This window comes from Anopheles bellator, chromosome 2 (genome assembly GCF_943735745.2).
Source record: "Anopheles bellator chromosome 2, idAnoBellAS_SP24_06.2, whole genome shotgun sequence".
Classification (NCBI taxonomy): domain Eukaryota; kingdom Metazoa; phylum Arthropoda; class Insecta; order Diptera; family Culicidae; genus Anopheles; species Anopheles bellator.
Genome location: NC_071286.1, coordinates 23,171,847 through 23,194,491, shown reverse-complemented (window position 1 = coordinate 23,194,491; position 22,645 = coordinate 23,171,847). Strand labels below are relative to the sequence as shown.

Below are 22,645 nucleotides of genomic sequence, written 5' to 3'. Positions count from 1 at the left end.
ATTAATTAATTCCAACGGCCCGTTCCGGACATTCCGGGACGCTCGGGACGGACTGTGGCGCTCGCTACATGACGTGGCGACCGACACCCGGACAACTGACACCGTGTTGGTGGTCATCAACGAGCCACTGCGGGACGGTGCGTTTGGCAGGCGGCACGTTTGGGACAACAATGTTGTTTCGGGGAGGTTCAGTCGTTGGACAGTTGACATGCATTTGGCGAATTGCGTGCTGCAGTGCAGTGCAGTGCACACGGGACACAACGAGACCATTTTCTGTTCAAACGAAACACGGCCCCAACTGTCTCTGGTCGGAGGTTTTCCGAAGCGAAAATAAACGCCCGACGCGTTCGTTGTTGGGCTTGGCAGGTGTAATGTTAGCTCAACATGTCACGTGCGCTAGTCGGAGCCACCATTACGGAAAGTGCCACGAACACCGAAAAGAGTCGAGTATTAGAAAATCGAAAAGGGTGTTACGAGTTTGCAACATAAAATGAATTATTGAAGTTGTAAAAGAAGGGTTGAAAATCCTTGAAATTGATGTGAATGAAGCCTAAAACGATAACCTGAACGAAGTCAAAAAAGTATGAAAAAGGAAATTAATCAAAAGCCAAAAGAAAAGTTTTAAACGAAACTCTATGGTGAAAATCGGAAACGCAAAATAATATAAACGGAAAGAAGCCGAAAGAATAAAGCTGCGTCCAAAGCACGGAACGGATACGAAGAAGATGCCAATTCAATTCTAAATAATAGACCAGCAGACTGAATCGTTGACGTTTCATCGCGAAAGCAGTACCGTCAAGCATCCATCGCTCAAAGTTACTTAACACAAACCATTATCAACGCTGCATTCTGTGTGCTTTCAATACATCTCAAGACGTGGCCATTTCATTTGCATTTCGACACTCCAGCGGCACTCTTCCAGCACTCCTTCAATACCTTTTGTTGCCATCACAGTATCGGGCAGAAAAATCAAATCACCCGCAAGTACCTTTTTTCTAACTGAACATCAAATGACTGTCCCAACTGATCTTCATGAGACGGTATACCAGATTCATTACACCGTTTGGTTTGTTCGCATCGAGCTGTTGGGCTGGGCGAATCGGATAGGTTTCGGGAAAGAAATTCACTATCTTCGAATCAGCTTCGCAACGAGTTCGGAACATTGGAATGGCTCAATTCCCGTTGAACCCTCAGCGAGGTAGCGTGAGTGCGAGAATGCTGCGTGACCATTACTCTGCTTCCGAGCGGATCGTCTTCTGACCAGAGCCGGATGAAAATGAGTTCCAAAAATTGGACAATCCACTACCTGATCCCGAGTGCTGACCACTGATGAGCTCTCGGCAGCTGCTTCTCTGGGGCAACCGAAAGTACCGCCAGGTCTTTCCATCCCGAAGCCGGGGCTTTTCATAGAACCGTTCATTACCGAAGCTGCCATTTTACGTGTTTCGTCCTGGGCCGGGATCATTATGCTCGATGGGGAAAGCTTATGATAACGCATCGAATCATAAATCTCTGTCCAGCCTGCCTGTTGCTGCTGCCGACCAGAGTGATGACGGATATTCGGGGAAAAGTTTTCCACTTTCAAACTTTCATCCACGATGAAAGGTGCATCGAATCTTGGCGTGAGTGCATGGCGAGATTAGAACCCTCGGACCGAGTGGGAAGTAATTTACGGCTCGACCCGTGCCAGGTGTAAGACACAGAAAATGGGGGTTGCCCTACGTAGACCATTGTTATCCTGGTCCATTCAATCTGCCAATGGAGCAATAAACCCTGGGTAGGTTGTGCATTCACTTCAGCCACTGAGTCGGGTTATTAAAAGTTTGTTAGCATTAATTGCCAAACTCAACGGCTTACGTGCTTTCGATGTTTCATTTCGTTTATTGCGATTGTTTGCATTCTGGCAAGAATCATTATGAGCTGTTACTGTTACTGTAAATGTAACTTGGAGAGAGTTGAACTAGTTTAACGTGGTAAAATACCAGAACAAATTAAGTAATTTTAATACAAAAATACATCATACTTTACGAATACATCAAACGCGAAGAGATTAATACTGGGCCGCTTCCTTCCGGCTCCGTAAAGCAAATGATAAGGGCGATTCGAAGAGCCCATTCGAAAAACTTTAGTCACATCGTCCCTCCTGGAAGTCTCGCTTGCTCGCGGTTTCACTGAGGCCAATCATTTCCGCGGTCGTACCACATCACGGGTCTAAAAACTTTTACCCAACGCCATGATGATTAGTGCCAGCGGCTGACCCAGCTCAATCCACTGGCTGGATGCCCCACATAAGCTCCGCAAGATCCTGGCGCTCCCGAAAGTAAGTAATCACAAAGTTGGACGATCTGTCGAATCCCACATCGGTACCTAGCAGCCGGAGGCAAATGTGATTGTATTTCCGGCAAACACTTTCTGCACCCTGAATGTCTTCACTGGTGCTCCCGGGCCGTTGCGCTGCGGTCGTCCGGTCTCTGCATACTGTTCGGATCCGCATTCAGTGGTGGACCGCTCAAACGGATGGCCACCGGGAGGCGAAGACCTAACGAGAATGGAATTAGTTTTCCCTCGCTGACGCTCTGCTGGGTGAAAATATAATTGCCCTCATTCGCTGCCGGCTCCGCGACGAAATCTTACAACACACAAAACTTAATCGCTTTTTAACTGCCGCTCGGTAGCTAGAAGTCATCAGAATTAAAATTAGTTCAGCAAATGTGACGGACAAAAACCTGATCCTGGGGAGAAAACGGGACGGTTCACGTTCTGCAGCACGAGCCTTTCGAAGAGCCTTCCGAGCGGGCCGTGTGAGTTGACCTTGCAAAGACGATCCGATTATGGGAGGCAGCATGGGACCTCCACGCCCCGGAGGGAGTTCAAATAAAAAAGGCTATTTACAGTTCCACTTCCTCCTGAGTCCCGCGGGAGACGATAGTTCCAGCAAGTGCCAAAGCTTCAGGCCTGAGTACTCCACGACGGGCAATGCATCGCACACAATGTACCGATATCATCGTCGGATCCACCGGGACCAGGTCCGGGGACGGTTAAATTATGCAGAATCCCGGTGGTTGGCTTTTGTCCCAAACCACACTCACTGTCCCAAGCGACGCGCAGTGGAAGTTCCCCCGGGGACAGGGACCTGAATTGCTTACCAACAACTCCGGAAAGCCGAGGTTTTCGTGGCTAATGATTCGCGCATCGTACGCCCGCTGCACGCGTATGTGCTTCGTATGTTAATGAGATTCATTATGAATTACTGAACCATTATTCGCAATGACAGATGCTGCGAGCATACGAATGAGAGTGCGATCGAAAGCAAAACCCCTGCTCTGGACTTGGGCCGAGGAGGCACAACGGGGCGCGGGGACGCTTTTAAACTCATTCACTCCCTAACGAGCATGTTGGGAAACCGCCGCGGATGGATCCTGATTCTTCGTCCCGATTCATGTGTCTTGCCACAAACAGGCCATATCCGGACGGCCAAATGTGATACTTTGGCGGGCTACTGCTAATTAATGTAAAACAAACAAGCCATCGGTGTACGGGAGCAGGATTGAGTCAGATATTCAATTACCATTGCGGCAGCCATTCGGGTCCGGATCGAGAGTGGCTCTCCTCAGCCACTGAAACCGGGAAGCTCGTCAGGCTCAACATTGGGCTACAACGGTCGGAATCAAGGTATTGGAGTACGACTAACTTGCTGAAGTTTTGCAAAACACCTTAATTATGCTCCCTGACGGCCAATCAAGTTTGCCGATCGATCCACTAAAATATCGAATCGATACTTCGGCGACATCTGGCCACTAAGATGCAAAGCCTGATAACGCAGCCCGACCTATCAGCAGCTCGAAAGGCGCTCCTCGAGCTTCCAGCACGGATCAAGCAAAGCCCTGGCAGCGAAGTATCGCTGGAAGCGGAGATCGAAATTTATTCACAAACTTGAAGATAGTCCCCACAGAATCCGGCTAGACATCCTGAGAGGAGCCTAGAGACCCCACTCAACAGGTGTCTGCTTTCGGAGCGCCAAATTCGCAGCGCCCTTCGATGATGGTCTAGCGAAACTGGTGGCCACTTGGCGGCCCTTGGTTCAATAATTGGCCTAACGAACCGCGGCGCTCCCCGGTCCCGATCCGGTACACCCCGTCCCAGGTGTCGCGGAAAAAAAGTTGCTTTCCATTTTTGGCCAATTCCGCTTGCACGCGAAGATTGGCAAACGCCGCCGATCCGCCGCCACCGTCGTGCGGAACCTGGCGGAAGAAATTAATTAATAAATTACATTCGTTAAACAGCGGACCGAAAAATTGAATACATAATGAGTTTGTTCAACGCTCGGCACCGATTAGCGGGGGCTGCAAAAATTTGTTTCGGGCGTGGGCGAGAGGCCACCACGTCCCGAGTGAGTCGAGTGATAACGGTGGCCCATCATTAGCATCATTAGAGGCACTTTCCAATTTCTGCTGATTAGAGCACTGATCCCGTACGGGGGATCAGCTCCTATAAGTGTTGTTTTAAAACCGAGGCACTCATCGCTCTCTTCGACAAACTTGTTGTTGGGCCGCAGGCGCTGCTACTACTGCCAGCTTCTTATCGATAGTGATCATGGTTTACATGGTTTAGTTTCCCGTTGCTTCACCTTCACGCTCCGTGCCGGAAGTTCCGGTCCGGTTATTGCATTATTTTTGGCCTTCACCCCGAGCTGGGTCGTGAGAGCCGCGGAGAGTTCCTTATGGAAATTGCAATCACGTGGCATACCGCTGGTAACAGATTGTGCGATTGTCAATTCCCATGGCCGATGGATGGATAAGATATGGGTATTTCCACCATCGCTTTCCGGTTAGTCGGATTGTAACCGATGCTGCGAATGGAAAACCTTCAGCGATCGTTTTGCCGATCGCATGCTGCAATACACTAGATCGCGATGCACTAATTAGAAGAAAAGCCTTACTTGTGATCTATAATGTGATCTTTCCACGTCAGTTGATGGGCCTCAGTAGGATGTTGATGCTTGATGATTCATCGGACTCTTCTCAACACAAATACGATCAGGAGTATCGCCAACCCTTACTGGAGATTTAATTGGGCTCTCTTGCCCGATTCTTCCCTTCCAATCGGCCATCTAGCCCATCCCTTCTTAACGTCACATTTTCCAACTTCATTTAACATTGTTTGAGTTATCATTGGGCTTTACCATCCTGTTCATCTAGTAAAGCCTACAAAGTAGTACAGCCTTCGCTTACTGTTTTCGATTATAATGTTGGCAGAACATTGGCATCTACCAAGTGGGAACTGCAAATTAAAAAAAGTATGCAAAAGGTAAATGATGCCGAGGCCTTTGCTTCTTCGATACGTTCTATGGAAAAGTTAATAGTATATGGCATTCAAAAGTGATAAAATCCATAAATTAATTGTTCCATTGATTCCATCCATTGATAGACTGACTTCCGACATTTTGACCTCACAACAGTCACAAATACTCAAGTGCACTGCAGTTTTGGTGATGACAAATTTCTGCTACATCGACCGAATGCTAATGCTACATCGGACAGAATGTGTCGAACGAAGGACCCATTTACTATTTTTTATGAACTAAAGAAAAGGTTCACCATCCGATCCCAAGCTTCCCGGTCCACTGAACTGGTGACACTCAATGAAGCGCCCGCGAAGAAGTAATGGTGTATCCCATTGAGGGCGCCGGTTGCATTACTTGTAGATAATGACGAGGCAACAGTGGACCCCTCTCAGTTCGCGTGGCTCGATCGGCGGTGCATCGGTGCATACACTTGTTCCGCTCGATTGCGCTTCCGTTCGTGCCATCGCCAGCTTCCGCTTCCACTCATTTCGTGCCTCATCAAGCATCGGGATTTTAATGCGTTCCTTGACGTGCCGGCGCCACTCTTGGAAGGAACTCTCGCGCCATTCCGGTGGACACGGTTGTACCGGACTCGGGCATGATTTTGTGAACGTGTACCCACGTATTCGGAGGGCTTTTTTTAACGAGTCTCACTTTGTCCAAAGGTACCCGGCCCCCATCCATAGCGACATGATTTATGAAATCTTCATCACCCTCGGAAGCCTCGCGGAGGTCCCGGAGTCTACAAACACTGCAACTCCATGCCACGCTACGGAGCATGGTGTATGCTTGTGCACGGCGGTGCCCAAATTCAATTAATCATTCGTAAATTTGAGTGCACTCCACGGGGGCAGAACCGGAAGGAAAGCAAATGTGCAGCTAACGATACATTTGCATACGGCTCCGAAGAGAGCACGCGCGCACGAAGGTTCTAAGAAGAACCTTCAACTCCGTAGTGCGGGGTGGACCATTTTCTTCCCTCATTGCTGCTGATCACCCGGAGTAAATCCACTTCCTGCCGTGCCGTGTGCCTGCGCCGGAGCGCTGGTTTGCGTATCGTGACTCACGAACGAACGCAAGGAAAGTTTTCAGTTCATTTACCGCCTCTGCCGATGCCACCGATGACGGTGATAAGGGTCCGTCTTTCGCCGTACGTGCAACGATCCGGCGGTGCGCGGATTCGGACGCGGCCAGCATGCGAGGCACTTCCGGCCAGCACGCCGGGAAGTAGCCGACGAACGAGTCGGGTGGGTGCATGAATTTTTCACCGTCAGTTGGCCCCCGTTCGAAGTTGTTCAAATTTAATGGGTGGTGCACCCAGCGCTGACGATGCCGTGACGGAGTAGAACCGAGCTCGGAGGGAGTGTTTTTCGCTACAAAATGCTACAAACCATCTGCGACAACCAACACGGTGGCTTAGGGAAGGAAATTCGAATTAAAATAAAACAAAACATACCTGCAGAAATAGATTATTTGCTCCCATATTGCTTCCTTTATGCTGCGATTCCGTTGTGGTGCATCCGATAATAACGAAGTGCCGCGGACGTGGTTTGAACGGCTAGCGATTTTCATGTTTTATTTCAATTCTCATATTTTCATCCCAATTCATGCCTCAATCGATTTTCGGCATGATGTATAATACTCTTTAAAGCTTGTGTGGTGATGTTTTTTTTAAGATAACTCTTTGGTTTAATCATGTTTAACGATTTATTTTGAGCTATTTGTTGTTGAAACGTTTCGACCTGATAGCGTTGCCCCGCCAGTGGGTGCTGGTATCGCACGGATTGTCTGATGGAATCGGCGGACGAATCTGAAAGCAGCGGACGATCGACGTGGAAAGTGACAGTACGGACCGACACTCGAAATCGAGCGGCTGTAATTTCTAAAGCTTTCATAACTACCTCATACTGCCTATAAAATCAACTGTAATTATAACTTCAGTTTCGCGTTAAATTCGAACATTCTTTAAAAATTACAACAACCACAACATTCTAACGAAGCAATTAGCACAAGTGCACAATTCGACAGCGTGGTGTGTGCAAGGAAATCGGCCTGTCAGTACCCTCTCTCTTTGCCCTCGCTAACAACTAACAGTTAAAAACATTAATTACTCCACAAGTTATGAATCGAATTCTGCAGGTGGAAGTTTTTGGAAAGGGGAAATGTTCTGGTGATTGTTTGAAACCCCTCGCCACTTTACAAAGGGGGGCTCCCATTAAAAATTTGGGTAAATTTCAGCAAAATTCGAAAAGTGTTCAAACAATTTCAGTTAAATGTAGCTGGGGCGAGTTGTGCCATGTACGCAACGGGAAGCGGGAAGGAAAGTCAATCGGATACATCACCGGGAAGTCCTATCATTTGGAACAGAGTAACGGGAGACGGAAAGGGAAACTGAACAATTATGTCACCGAGAAGCCCGATCGTCTAAAAAGAAGGATTACCGGGAAATGATAAGGGAAGTTTATCGGATATGTCATCGGGAAGTCCTTTGAAACGCCAGATAATCGAGAAATGAGAATGAAATGAGGCGTGGCGACGCGCACCGGGAACTGCTAGTTTGGCTATAAAAAAATAACTGAATATTTTTCAATGCTAGAACTTTTATTTGAAAGGATAAAATACAATTTTAGTTGCAGAAAATTGGGAAATATGAAAAATGTATTTCCAGAGGTGTAGGTCGTCAACTCAAACGGAACGATATTTGAAAAGCACAATATTGTGGTTCAGAAAACACACACATTGTGCAAGAGAAGCCAACGTACCCACAATGTGTGACTGGTTGGGAAGGATTTAGGATGATTGGTTCTTCGGCGAAATTGAAGCTGAGAATTTGGACTGCATTTGGTTTTAACAGGACGGCGATACGTGCCATACAGCGACATCCTTCATCGATATTTATCTTACGCGAACAAACCAGCAACTATTGACAACTAAACGACCCAAGTTCAAGTTCAGTTATCGAAAATGTACTCAAAACTAGGTCGACCGAATAGGTTACTGCCAAACCAATCGTGGTGGACATTTGACTAAAAATGTTTTGCACAGAAAAAAAAAATGGAGAATCAACTTTTCAAATAAATGTTCAAGCATCGGAAAATTATAAGCTTTTTTTTATAGCCAAATGAAAAAAAAGTAGCATACGTGGCTTACCCTATACAAAAGATATCTTAGTGTATAACTGGTTTTTTGTGGAACTACTGGTGTTCATAATTTGGGATATTTCTGTTAGCAGTTCTACTATTTTAAAATTTTAAATATAAATTTTAATTTAAGTAGATAATCAACATAAACATCAGCTGACAATGTTAGAGTAGATCCTTTGGATTGTTTAATTCTAAACCCCAGCATTACCTATTATTACCTCCTCCTAAAGTTTTCCGCCTTTTTTCACCGTTCACACACAACGTGAAGTAGAACGCTATGGTTGACGCCACCGGCTTCCGAAAATGCCATTTCAATTAGAATCGAATTCGGATAAAATGGTCGCATTAAGCAGCATCGTGCTTGGCGCGTGGAATTCATTCGCCCGGCGCTGCTCACGGTGACCGTGACGCTCCGTTTTGGATGCGAAAATCTAAACCGAAATATCTGCAACAATCGAAATCTTAATCGCCCCACCCGATTCGTCGAATCATTCAATAACGTCACCCATCGTTGGTGGCGCTATCTTTTGACAATTATCTCGAGCGGGAAGCGCGCAGTCCTGTAAGGTAGTCCCCGTTCCCCGGGAGATCGCTTTACGGTCTCCGTCCGTCTTTTCGGACCCCGACTCTCTCCCCCCAAACGGCCCCCTCTATCGGAAATCTAATTCGTGTTTGATTTCCCATCAAACCGACACTCCGACCCAATCGGCTGCCAAGGGTCCGGTCCGACGTCAGCAGAGCAGAGCATTCACAAAAAGGATCGCCGGCCGGCTCCTGGGGGCGACTTTTACCCTCGTTTGCCTAACCTGGACTCGGCCCGGACTTTGTGGCACTTTTTCGCCATCGAAACACGGAGCCACGGCCCTCGTTCCGGTCATCCGATAGCAGAATCGTAACGAAGTATCGTAACATTGCCGCCTGCGTCAAACGCTCGAACCGGCCCTGCTTTCCCCAATATGATTCCGATAGGAGTTCCGGGGGGCCAAAACCACAAACCCATACCCCGCACAGATTTCGTGAAAGAAGTGGCACCAGAAGCGAAAGGGACACCCGGACAACATGGCCCTAAATTATGAAACTCTGTCCAAGCGTCGCACAATGTTTCACATTTTGCTTACTCAACAGCCGAGGGCCGGGACACCGGGTCCCGATCCGAAAGGAGCGCCAGAAGGGGTTCGGCATTCACGACAAACAGGCGTGTTTTTCCATTCTGTCACCCGATTGCTGCCTCTCGGCTGTTTAGCAATTCTATTTCCGTTTTTATGTCCACGCACGGGCGTGTGGGGCCGCCGGGTAGGGATAAAACATTGATTTCCAAGCCCCGGCACACCGGGCCATGATAAGCGACCCTTTTGCTGTTCGGCTACACCACTTCGGACGACGTGTCCTCCGGGTGTCATCGTGAGACACGATTTTTGAGGCACGTGGCCGGGACGCCGGAGCCCGTACGGTAAAAAAGTCCAAAGCGGCCAACCAAAGACCTACACTTTTCAGCCATTTTCGAGGTATCCTTCGGGGAGGGTTGTTGTCTCCAGAAGTCAAACGTTTGATGTGTAGTTTGTTGGCCCCTACCATGCCCCGTGGTTTATCTGCTGCTTTGAGGTGCGAGCCTCTCGTATCGGTGCCATTCAATGGGGTAAGGCTGCAATTGGACCATCACCGCGACTACCGGTCTGGGACTAGCATTCGGTATTTGGACACACATTCTGCTTCGATTCCGGTCCATTACCAACTGGCCCGAGCTTTGGAGTAGGTCCAGGCCGGGTTGAACATGCAGCATCCTCGGGAGATTATGGTCGTTGTTAGCATTGCCAAAAAGTTGTTACCGAATGAAGTGCACCGGGGGATCTCACATTAAATGCTCGACCTTTTAGGCGTTTGTTGACAGAAATACTACAGCACACCGACATCGGGCAGATGTGTTGTGGCCTTCGAAATAGGTGCACTTGGAGTTTGCTCGATTTTTTCGTACAATTAAATGTGGCTCTTTCTTTCTCGAAAATTACCATAACTTCACCGGGACACAAACTGGCGCACATCGCACATCTAGAAGGTGGAAAAACTTTGCCTACCAAACCCAGCCCAGTGATGCACCTAATTACGGGAGCGCCCTTCTGCCCCCTGCTTATGCTCCCCTGCGACGACGATATCACTCCAAACAGCTAGAAACGTGCGTTCATTACGCCATTCTAATTGCATTAGCATACTCATTTAACTCGCCGGTGCCGGCTTTTGGGTTGCAGGAAGGTACGCCAGCAAAGTTGGGCTAATTTCCGGAACTGCACCCGAAACGCTCCATTAAAACCGGCACTACGGCACTAGGTGTGGAGCGTCGAAAACGTCGAACGAATTACCGACCCAGGGGACCCATTTAGGGGGCATTAAAGTTCACCAAATCCGATCGGTCACTCGGCGTCGCCTTTACGACACTTTGAAAATACATGCCGGAGTGACGGTTTAACGGAAGTTGCGAACGGCTTTTAATGAGGTCCCGGTGCCAGCCACTTTATGTGGCTGCCCAACCTCCCAGCAAGCATTCGATTGCTTAATCTTTCGCCTTTCCACCATCAATCTTTGCTTCGGTGTTGTGTGGGACTTGCGCCACCTCCGGCTCTCCGTTATCTATGGCCACACGAGGGGCTGTGCACGACGAATTATTATGATTCCACTTCTGTCACAGCTCGTGCACAGTCAGCAGCCTCTCGAAGCGAACAACGAACCGACCCAAATGTCACCGTGAGCCGATAAAAATAATTCCGACGGCGTATCGTGAGCAGGTGATTAAATTCATTAAATTCTGACCAGGCACGCCTTAGGCTGAGGCTGGGCTTGGGCTGTCACATCGTTATTAGAGACCCTTATCGAAATGTTGTAAATCACCGAGCCTTCAAGGGTGCTCGGCAGCGTACAAGGGTACCAAACTCGCAGACATTTCAAATCCGAGGCCCACCCCGAGGCTTCTTATTGCACGGTACGCCACACGGAACAGCACAGCCACTTTTGTTACACAACAATTAGCACGGCCGGCCAGGGCCTGCCGCTGCAACTGCTGAGGGTCCTAGCGGGTGAGGAAAATCGGGTGGAAAATGATGTGCCAACAGCTCCATCGGCAAGAAGTCAAGCGCGCTCCACATGCGATCCGTGGCGGAGCGCATTCTCGCCAAATTGGTGCTGCACTCGAGATTAACCTGTAATGAGTGCTCGGGCGCTGAGCAGCTCGTAAATCATCTCGCGTGTGTGCGACCGGCTGCAAGTGGAAAGTTAGGCTTAACGTGAGCTTACGAAACACGAGGCCACGGGACAGAAGTTTACGGAATTTGAAGCAACCAGCGAGGGGTTTCTGTTCGCCCAGTCGCTTTTCTTAGCGGTACAAGCTCGGTGGGAAAAACTTTATCCCTACCGGCGTTGCGTAGTGGAAGCGTTTTCGCTAACCGGTTTTAGTCATGTCTTAAAAGCTGAAAAGTTGAAACGATTAGCCTTCATATTCTATCTTCCCTCTACATTATTTAGAAAACGTTCGTTTTCGGGAGCAACGCAATGAGAGTTGAAAGGACTTTTAATGGGCAAATATAAAGTTACAAATTGGATTCAACTTCGAGGAAAAATGTATCGTTTTCCCACAGTCTCGTGATTGTTCTGTGATTCAATTTCCGAGATGAAATTCTACAAAAATTCACTTCAAATTTTGCATTTCTCTCAGTGTCTAGTCTAGTAGAATCAATTGGAAGAAAAATATCCATGACTACCATGATTATTCTTTACTTAATTTAATTTTAAACTTGATGTTTAAGGTCTTACGCATTCAGCAGGGTTGAAGAAATTACTATACAAGCACAACGTAAAACACATCCAAACCGAAGACATTCAAATCCAATTTTAACAAAACAACATTCTCTGGTAAATTACAGTACCTACCACACAACAGTAACGACTTGATAAGTCCACAAACGAACGGTTCGGAGAGAGAACCTCTCCAAACCGCAGCATTAACTGCTCCAAACGACGAGCGATAAAAACATGCTCGGTCGCCAAACCAAACGCCGAAACGGAGCTAGGCGCCGCACATAACACGAAGCTTTAATTCATAAAATGTTGCTAATTAGGAATCAACCACCAGCGCTCTAATGTGACGCCCGTCGGCCCGTCGCGTGGTGGTCGTGGAAAAGCGTTTTTCTAAATCGCTTTTCCAGGCTCGCGCCACGGCTCCGGCTGGCGAGCAGATGATAGCACCGTCGGGCCATCGCCATAAAATAACTGGCTGCTGCCGGAGCTGCTCTCGTGCGCCATTAACGTAAATATTTAATTTGGGAAAAATGTAATCCTGCTTAGAGCAGGGTGACCTTCTAACCCCGTCCAGCCAGCAGGGCAGGCAAACCGCCGAATGGTTGCGGGCACCACCGAAAACGGTCACATACACTCACCTTACACACTGGCTGAAGTGCATAATAACTTCTTCGCATTGCGGCGCTGAAATGGGTCGAACTCGGGACGGCAGAAGGCATTCTCGGTTGTCGAGGGCAGCGTTTCGGGTTCTCTGGAACCGCATTCCAGTGCCATTAGGATGGCCCAGCTGGATGCCGGGATACCAGCAATGAGGGCAGGCCACCTCTGCTGCCAGGACCGGGCCTGGTTAACACATGCCAATTAAAAAGGGCTCTGAAATTTTAATCTGCCAAATGGGGTAACCAGAACAGATTAAAGTATCCGCTTCGGCCCTGGCTTCGGAGCAGGGTTTTGGTTAGGAAATGCAGTTCCCAAAGCTCTACGATGCTCGTTGTCGTGAGAATGTTGAACTGCTGGAAACGGCGGCTCCGACTTTAATTCTAGTCTCATTTCAGGACGTGAGCGTGGCTTCCTCAGAATAATTTAACACTCTAGTCCGGTCATTAGCCATCGATTGGCAGGTCGCGCCCCCAAAGGACCTAGACGACCTGGAACCGGGCTCCAGCGCAAATGGTTAGCGAGCCTCTTGAGTATCATAAATTATTATTACAACGCCAGTCAGCCAGCCCGCCAGCCAGCTAGCATTATCGACCGTGAGGCCGACAAGACACCTCGGTCACGAGTACCACCGGTACCGAAGAAATCAGCATAATTTATGTTGAGGGGCTGTTTTTATTTCCTCCACGAATTCCGGCGAGCTACATTATTTTTAATTAATTTGTTTCTTCTTTGGCACCCACAGGGACCACGAGAAAGGACCGCAACCGCAACACACAATCTGCTGTCACTCTCGCGCGCAATGCCCACTCCGGTACACGGTGATGCCGTGCCTTAAGAAAGCCGGCCTCTAATTTATTGCTAATGAGGTTCGATGAGAAGCATTACCGAACCCACCGACCGGAAACACCCAGACGCGGTTTGCGGCTGCTGCTGGAATGCGAGATGGTTTAAGATGAAGGTCGCCAGGGTCCGGAGTAATAACGAGAGAGAGAAAGCAAAAAAGGGCAGAGGCCCAAATTCCAGTCCGTCCCTTCGCCGGGCACAGGTGAGAGTGATTTTTGTCCGACTTTCGGCACGATTGATTCGCACGCAACGACCTCCAAAGCTCGAAAGCCAAGGCTCATTTGTCAAGATCTGTTACGATTGTGCTTCACCAAAACACACCTCGGCCTCGGAAAAGGATCGAGGACCCCAGGAGTCGGAATTGGTCTACCGTCTACTCAGGGGAGTAATTAATTTCCAGTTACACATTTCGTCAAAGGGCCGGTAATCGGTTTCGGTGTCGTAATTAATTGCACTTTTGTTCGGTCTCATTTTCGTGTGGCCTCTGACCGCTGGAAAGTCACACCAGCAACTTGCCTGATTTGATTAATTTTAAGCCAATTCGAAGTAGGCTCTCTGGGGGGTGGCATCGGAACGAGTCTCCTGGTTGTTTATAGATATTTAAATGCCCGTTACTAATTGGTAGGAATTTCGAATTGTGGTTGCTATTGGGCGGATTCAAAGGCTCGCAAGCATTTGCACCTAAATGAATCTCTCACGTCAAGCTATTGTTATGTGAAAACCTTAAGCAAATAATTAAATTACTTCTGACTGATGTTTTTTCTTATTGAAGAGGGTAAAATAGTCGATTCAATCAGAGTCTTACACTCAAAAGTGTATGTAATGTTAGGGTTCGAAATGACAGCTTTCGCATCCCGGACCGGATGAATTTATGGACGAACCACAAACATGTGTTGATGAACACTTCCATTAATTGCTTTTATGGAATTTATTTTCTACAATGTATTGCCCTCTTCATCAATTTGAGAACATCGATTTGAGAACATTCAACTAAATTGTACATAGCTCACATAATGCAAAGAGAAATGCTTGCCCATAATTGAAAATCCCATGGTAATATGGTTGCAGTATCTGTACAGTATAACTGAATCTAAGACATTGAACAAAACTTTGGGACATACTTCACACTCACAGGGTCGATAGCCGTGTTTCTACCATCTTCAGCTCTTAATTATATGATTAACCTTATTTATAGTGCGACGAATGCATCCTCTTGAGTGCTTGTCACTCAGTTCGTTTGACCATCAAACTGTGCATTATCGGATATCGTTGGTCGCTTTTATACTTCCAGGGGCTTGTACTAGCTACTGTACTGTACTTGTCTTAAGTACTAGCTCTTATCAAGCTGTACAACTTATAAACAATCCTGCGCCTTCGTCTTGTACTGATTCCATACAATGTATAGGCCACGCATCGAGTAAACAACATGATTACTTATCAATCGTCATCATCGACTTAGCGAAAGCATTGATTGCGTGCTCAGTATATATTTCTATACATATATAATTGCCGACGACACGACTTAACAACATGTTCAGCGTCCTTCTCGCACTGACTGTCAAATGCATCCTCTCGATCTTGAGTATGCTGCCCTCAGCTGCCCTCAGTCCACGGGAGATCTCAGGTCACCATGACAGCAGGCACGGTTTCATTCGGATGATGCCATAATTTAGTTCAAGTGTCCGTGTACGGAGGTGTACGTTTCCATAATTTGCCAGAATTATCTCCGTGCCGACTCCGGCGAGGTGATGCCCCCACGCATTCATAAATGTCGCCCATAAATCCCCCCAGAGGGGGAGGGACAGAGAGAACGAATGGGCACTAATCCATCCGGAAATTTTGCAACCACCTTTGGAATGGAAGTGGTGCAACCTCTGCCTTAAGTTCGCCCGGCCAAAGTAAAACACTGGAACATTGACAGCCGAAGAAAGGGATTGCGCTGCTGTGATACCATTTGTCATTATCCTGCTCGTCCACCGTCGTCGCCCTGGGCCCTGCTCCGGTGGCTCGCTCATTCTAAATACCCGGCCCATAATCCGATCTTTGTTCCAGGATCTCCACCGCAGCTGCAGCAGTGCGTTCGGTGTAGTGCACTCGGTGGCTAATGCGCCCCGCACGGTCGGATTGGCAGCATTTATGGCGTTGCGAATAGAGTTAACTCGAGCAGCATGATGAATGTCCAGCAACCGACGCAGGGTCCACCTTTCAGGCGGTGTATTATGTAATATTCTGGCGCTCAAACGCGCCTTATAGTCCGATTACGGCAGCCAAGCCAACCGTGTCGGCTTTTCTTCCGAACTACCGGCGCACCGTGTCCACCCGGAGCGCCGGAAGCATTTCAGCAATCCGCACAAAGAAACCGTTTCTTGGATTCGGACGACAGAAGCTCATTTGTTAAATTCCCCAGAAACCGCTCGAGGACTTGGGAGTTTTGAGGAACCAAGGGGGATCGGCCCCAGCCTGCGTTGGTCATCTGGTGATAGCCCGCCGTCTCAAGGGACGAATCATAAATGGCAAATAAATCCATGTTTGTTCGCAGAAACAAAAACACGCACCGGAGGGTCGTGTAATTCGAAAAACACACCAGACGGGAGCAGCAAAGTCATTGCGGGGCCAGATGATTGAGCATGTAACGAAACGGCGGACAGAACATGGCACGGCAGCATATGCGGCTTGCTGCATACAAGCGTTTCGGGGCACCTCAGGGCCACCTCGGCCCTGGATCCTCCACCAAACTGGTGCTCATCAATCAACTCCTCGCAGCCTCTCTCGGGCCCGCAGCCTTCGCCACCGCCACCGAGACGATGGCTTCATCGTCGATCGTTATGGAAATACATATCGCACACGCCAGACCTGGCCGTGCCATGCTTATGGTGTCGCACTGCAAAGAAAGCGAGACACACACAGAAAAAGCGAAGATGGCCCAACATACAGACGTGGCGTGTCACGGATGTCAGCCTGCCCACCGCGCGAACAGCCATCCGCAGCGTGATCCTGTGCGCCATCCTCTGCGCCACTCGGGCCATAGCTCGGCAGCATAAACAATTGCGCCAAAATTTGTTAGATCTGTCAATCATTTCTTGCCCGAACTTTCTGGCCGGTCTGATGAGCGGCCCATCCTCCGAGCCGGTGGGTGGATTTGGGCCGGTGAGGCGGTGGCAAAGCAAATCAGCATCCGAACCGAGTGTCTGTAAATTGTCTGCCGGCGCGAGGCGAGAGAATGGTACGATAACGCCGAAAAGGACGCCACCAAGGAAACCGACGAATCGCAGCCATTACATTACGCCACGCTTCGGTGGTACTTCCGCACCGGAAATGGAAATGGAACACTTAATAAGACAAATTGCTATCATGAGTACCGTAAGTATGCGCTTTAGAGCGTGGGCCCATCCACCGGCAAGACGCAACAGGACGAAAGTCCGACTTTCTGCCTCCATGCTGGACGGGGCTTGAGGCGAAGGACACGCGCAGCCTGTGCCACAGTCGATCGGAACAGCCGATCCGCGCCGATGTCGGTGAAGCGAAAAGGAATTCCTGCCTTTCTTGTAGTGTACTTTATTAACGCAGAAAAAGTACCGAGCGCTTCCGAAGGATTTAAAGCGTTTCGGTGAGAAAGAGAGAGATAGACTAATGGGCCAGGCCCAAAATATGGCCAACGATGTGATGGACGCTGGCATCGGGAATTTGGAATCGTATTGTATCGTATTTCACAACTTGTCAAGGACCGATGGCAAATTTTGTGGAAATTATTGATGGGAAAGTGAGTTAGAGTCGCTCAAAGAAACGTAAACGGATACTTGTCGTAGTTGTATTATTGTACTGTTGTATTCGACAAGAAAAAGTCTAACAAAGAAAGTTAAAACAATACACAAATTTAAAAGATTATTATAAAATCACGATGATGATTTGCAAACGAAGCAAAGAGGAAAAGACGATGAGGATGAAGTTTGAGTTACAGTAAAAATCATCCAATAAAATCATCGAGCCATGCAAAGCAAACAACCGAAACTTGTAACATTGAAATAAATGTAAAATCATTCTATCTCTCCAATAAGCCAGAAAACAAAGCGTTTTAGATTAACAATTTAAGATATGCAACTTAAATAGAATTCAACTAAAATAGAAACAGCTAAATAGAATTCAATAATGGAAGACATTACATTAAACGGCACACCGCACGGATTGAATGGCACAATAGGGCCAAACTCTTTTTCTTCCACACCGATTATCGCTAATTCTGTTGCCAATCGCTGATCCTACAGATACACCACCACTAAAGTGCTTTTTTGTAACGTTTCATCGCCAAAGGACCGAAGCGAACGGCCAAAAGCCACCGTATACAGGCCAGGCCACATAATCCTTCGCACCGAGCGATCGTCCCAGACCTGGGCCGCCCTGTTTTGGCAGCACGCCGTGCCATTTGCGAAGGGTATGCCGGTGTTATGTTTTTATGCTTCCATCGATACCCCCTTGGCTGGCTGGTGGTGGCCAACTCTCCAGCATCCGCGTTCAGGTGGCCCAAGGTGCACGAAATGCCAAGCAGACACACACCCATAAACATGGCACAGGGTGGCAAGAAATCGAAACAGAGAGTGCAAAATGTGTAAAACAAGCTGATAATTACCGCAAAAGACGATAATTGCGCCAAATCGGGCCAATTATTCCGGCGACTTTAACCGTGTGCCGTCGTCGTCGTCGCCGTGGACGACCGGGTTCGGCGGAAGAGTTTTGCGCTTCTTTTACGGCTTCGAAGGGATAATTTTCATAAACAAGATAACAGCTTCTTTGGTTTTTTTAATTCCTCTTTATGCTGCACCAGCTAAGGATGAAGCTGTGAGGCGAGGGATTAAAACTCAGCGTCGCGTGCAAAAACGGAAAGATTAAGCTTTTCTGGCGGGATTGAAAGTATCGTGGAGATTAAATCGCAACGATGCAAGCCACTTGCTCTAAGCGACTTACGCTAACGACAATTTCATAAAGTCGTCCAAAGAGCTGGCTTTCTGTTGCTCTTTCTCGCCGCAATTCTTTTTCACGCATTACTTAAGTCTTACAGGTTTTCTACATTTCCATTTTTGAGACTACATACAGATCTGGGACTCTCCTCTGAACGACTTAACTGACAAGATTAACACATTTGAATCAAGCAAGATTACTTGTATTAAATATAATAAAAGATACATTAAGTGGTGAGCAATGGTACTTTAATATACCAATTACTCGCGAGTAGCAGCCATTCATGAAGATTTTATTACGACATCACTGCCCATTTCCAGACGTTCCTCTCCGAGCCTCTGGTGCTCCGAATGGCAGCTGCCTAACAATGACGTCCACGTTCGGTTCGGCCTAGGATCGTTACATTCTTATGCGAATATTCAGTGAAACACTCCACAAGTGACGCCGGCCGTATTCCATTAATCATTCCTCCCGAAAACATCCACGGACCGTCTGCCGGATCCGGCGTGAAGAGATTTCGAAGAACGACAGGCGTGATGTTGCACTTCAATTCGATGACACTCGACCAGAACACTCGCCGTCAGAACAGCTTTGCGAAGCCGGGTGCTTAATTCCGGCTAATAAACCAGAAGTGGTGGGTCCCACCGAACTCGAACCCCGAGTGGGATGGTCACATTACGCCCTCTAAGACGATTTCTATTTCGGGTCTCCGTCAGCCAGCATGCACACCGGAAGGACCCGGGTGAAACCCTCACCTATCCGTATATGGCAACCGGATCTATGGCAGCGAATCGAAGAAACCTTTTCATCACTCCTAATCACGCAGCCACGTCGTTCGCCCCGAAGCTGGCCACCGAGACTCTCACCGCCACGGCCACGGTGCCGAGAAATAATTATCCAAACACACGGAACTGGCGTTAATCCGCCGGGTGTGTTTGCTACAATTTCACGCAACATCGGCCAACCGTTTCATCGGCCTGTCACGTGACCTGCTATGAAATTGAGTGCCACCCTATCCCTGGACGAGTCCCTCAAAGGCGAGATCAAACCGAACCGAACACCGGAACCGATCGCGTATCGGCCGCGGAACGAGCGCAATTAATGCAATCGGATGGGTAAATATAGCTTGGTCTCGGCGATATCTCCCCCGGTCGGGCGGTATCAGATTGGACAGGAAGCAAGATTTGCAACCCTAATTGGAATATGCATCCACCTCCAGTGGATCGGCGATCGGTGGAAGTTTGCAAACAGTTCGGGCGATCGGGTAGCATAAATTTCAGAGATACCGAAAAGAGGGGCGTAGATGTTGAGAAACCGCCCGGGAACCGATAAGCCAATCGAATTAGCATTTATAACTCGGTATCAATCGCTCCCCCAGCGGCCCAAGGACGGCGGCAAGAATTAATGTAATTATTTCTTTCGGAACCCTTCTCCTTTTGATTTGATATTGTTTCTCTACAAAGAAATTATGGAAATCGAGGATCGGCGCTTCAGAAGAAGGTTATGTTTTTAAAGTAGGGTGTTCGGAGGCTATTTATCTTATAAATTCTACGTTAAATCAAGAATGGAGTAGTTGTCTGGACACGAGCACATGATAACGACAAGCGATTAAGCCAAGGTTTAATAAAGATATCATTCGTTGGCTTCATCAAAGCCCAAGTTATTGTATCTGCTCGAAAACTGCTCGAAAATATTAAAGTATTGTTTTAAATTTTATTTCACAATTCCGTCAGCGAAACACTCAATCGGGCTTGGTGGCAAATGTGCGGGAAGCGCACTCGTTTCTACGTACCGCGCCGGGGGACATTAATACACATAACCTCCAAGGCTGGCGACACCGCTGTATCCATTGACGGCCGGCGCCACCACACCCACCGTGGCCGGCGGGTACGTTTGGATGACCTTCGTGTACGTGCTGGTGGCCGGATGCAGGATCTTGCTGTAGGTGGTGGCCGGATGCAGGATCTTGGTGTAGGTGGCCGCCGGAGCGGCGAATCCGGTATAACCCGTTCCGAAGCCACCGTAGCCCGTGCTCGGGTAGAACCCTCCGTACGCGTACTTTCCCTGGGTCGCATCGTGATAGATTGGCGCATGGTAGGTCGCTGTTTTGTGATTCAAAAGAAAACGAAACTTCACACATCCGGTCCGGTCCGCGAACGGGACCCACAAAACACACATACCTGCGGCCGGAACGGTGTACGTCGATTTGATCACGGTCGGCGTGACGTACGCAGTCGGGTAGCCTGTCAAACCGAGCGATGTATCGTACCCGAACCCGGTCAGTCCACTGTAGGTGGTCGCCAGGCCGATGCCTCGCTTCTCCTGTCGCCTGGCAGCCCCGTCATCGGCGCTCAACAACACTCGCTGCTGCTGCCGGTCTTCCATGGGTGATCCGGTGACTCCAGCGCCAGCCATACCGACCGCAACGACAACCACAACGATGGCAGCCTGCAACAGAAACACCGATTCACCGGGATTAGCAAACGACAGGAACGGACAGATCAAACCGAGTTGGACAGCGTGACTCGAGCTTCAAAAACGAATTAAATCAACGTCGCGTGCAAATTACGAACCCAGCCTGCCGGGCAACCGAGAAAGAAATTATCAATCTCCCCACAAAAGCCGGCGAATGGTGGACCCGTGTCCTCTGTATGATGAATTGGAACTAAATTCTATCATCCCGGGGAGCCCGGAGCGCCCGGAGTGCGTGTGTGGTGACTGCAACCAGAAGTGCACACCAGCTTGGACATCCAACAAACCGCACCCGGGATTCCGGGTGAAGTTGGGCCACGAGTTTCGAATCCCATCCCGCTGCATTAGCCAATTCGTGGCACAGTCGGTCAGAGCAACTTGTTGTGCCCGGAAGCCAATATCGTGTCCGAGAAACCGAGACGAACCGGTGACCGGATCGGCTAATCGGAACGCGGTCCCGTAACCACGGAGATGAAACGGACTGCTCATTAAGCCCGATATCTACCACTCAGTCACAGGTCGGGTCCCACCAACTCGCTGGCTGGCAGTCCGGGTTATTGGGTCTCCGAAACGCCATGAGAGCTCGCTCGTTGCGATTAGACAAACCGCCGTGGCCCGTTGCCCTGAGCCCGATGCGAAGCAATCCTCAAAAACCCGTTTCACTTCCAGCGGTAGTCGGAATCAGAAGTGGACCACATGTCCGGGGGCCAGCAAAACCGCAGATGTCACCGGTTGCGATGTGATCATCGCATCGTCGCCTGACCGTACGTTTGTCAATTGAATGATTGATTTCGAAGGCAGCCATTTTGGGTCGTCCGACTGTGAACGCGATGCGATTCGACAAGTGGAGCTGGTCCGAGTGCGGAGTCCGTCCAGTTCTCAACGTACGGACCACAAGCCCGCGGGAAGCAACCTGAAGTTTATTAGTGCCACGATTGCCGATGACATCCGCCCGAATGGGACCACAAACGCAGGTATCAGGAGATGCAAATCAGCCGCTTCGAAGGCCGTGGATTGCGATTTGGTCGATATTTCATTCGTCACTCGCATCCGTACTTTGGCCGAATAAACTCAGCTTCTGATTGGCCACAGAACCAAAGCTGTGAAGACGGCTAATTAAAATGAATAATGTAAGTTAGCACTTGACATTAGTCAAGGGTCTCGGCCAAACAACCATTTCTGCATAGGCACACGGTCCATCATAATTAGTAGGACCTGGGTCGAGACCTACCACAATCCACGAGGTTCAGATCCATTTTTTTTCCTTTTCAACTGCCCACCGGCAACGGCAACGACTTTCGGGTACTCCTGCTGTCGGCACGAAAGTTAGCAAATGTGTCATGTTTTGCAACCTCTAACTCGGATCCTTCCGGCCCAAAACCGTTTCATTTGCACTGAAGACACACATCCCGTAACTTGACAACTGTCGACAGTCGCGGTAGCATCC

General features: G+C 48.7%; 1 protein-coding gene across 1 annotated transcript; it reads right to left on the bottom strand.

Moving 5' to 3' along the window:
- Positions 1-20,532: 20,532 nt before the first annotated feature.
- LOC131207199 (uncharacterized) lies at positions 20,533-21,141 on the bottom strand. The gene is made up of 2 exons (XM_058199811.1): positions 20,907-21,141; positions 20,533-20,828 (listed from the first exon to the last, which is right to left on the bottom strand). Exons 1-2 carry the CDS (start codon positions 21,139-21,141, stop codon positions 20,533-20,535), a joined length of 531 nt encoding a protein of 176 aa, XP_058055794.1.
- Between the last annotated feature and the right edge of the window lie 1,504 nt (positions 21,142-22,645).

Excerpts from the sequence above, each read along its gene's own strand:
- LOC131207199 (XM_058199811.1), bottom strand. The coding sequence starts at position 21,141 with ATGGCTGGCGCTGGAGTCACCGGATCACCCATGGAAGACCGGCAGCAG. Across the intron at positions 20,829-20,906 it reads GTACACCGTTCCGGCCGCAG|CGACCTACCATGCGCCAATC; the intron begins GTATGTGTGTTT and ends ATCACAAAACAG.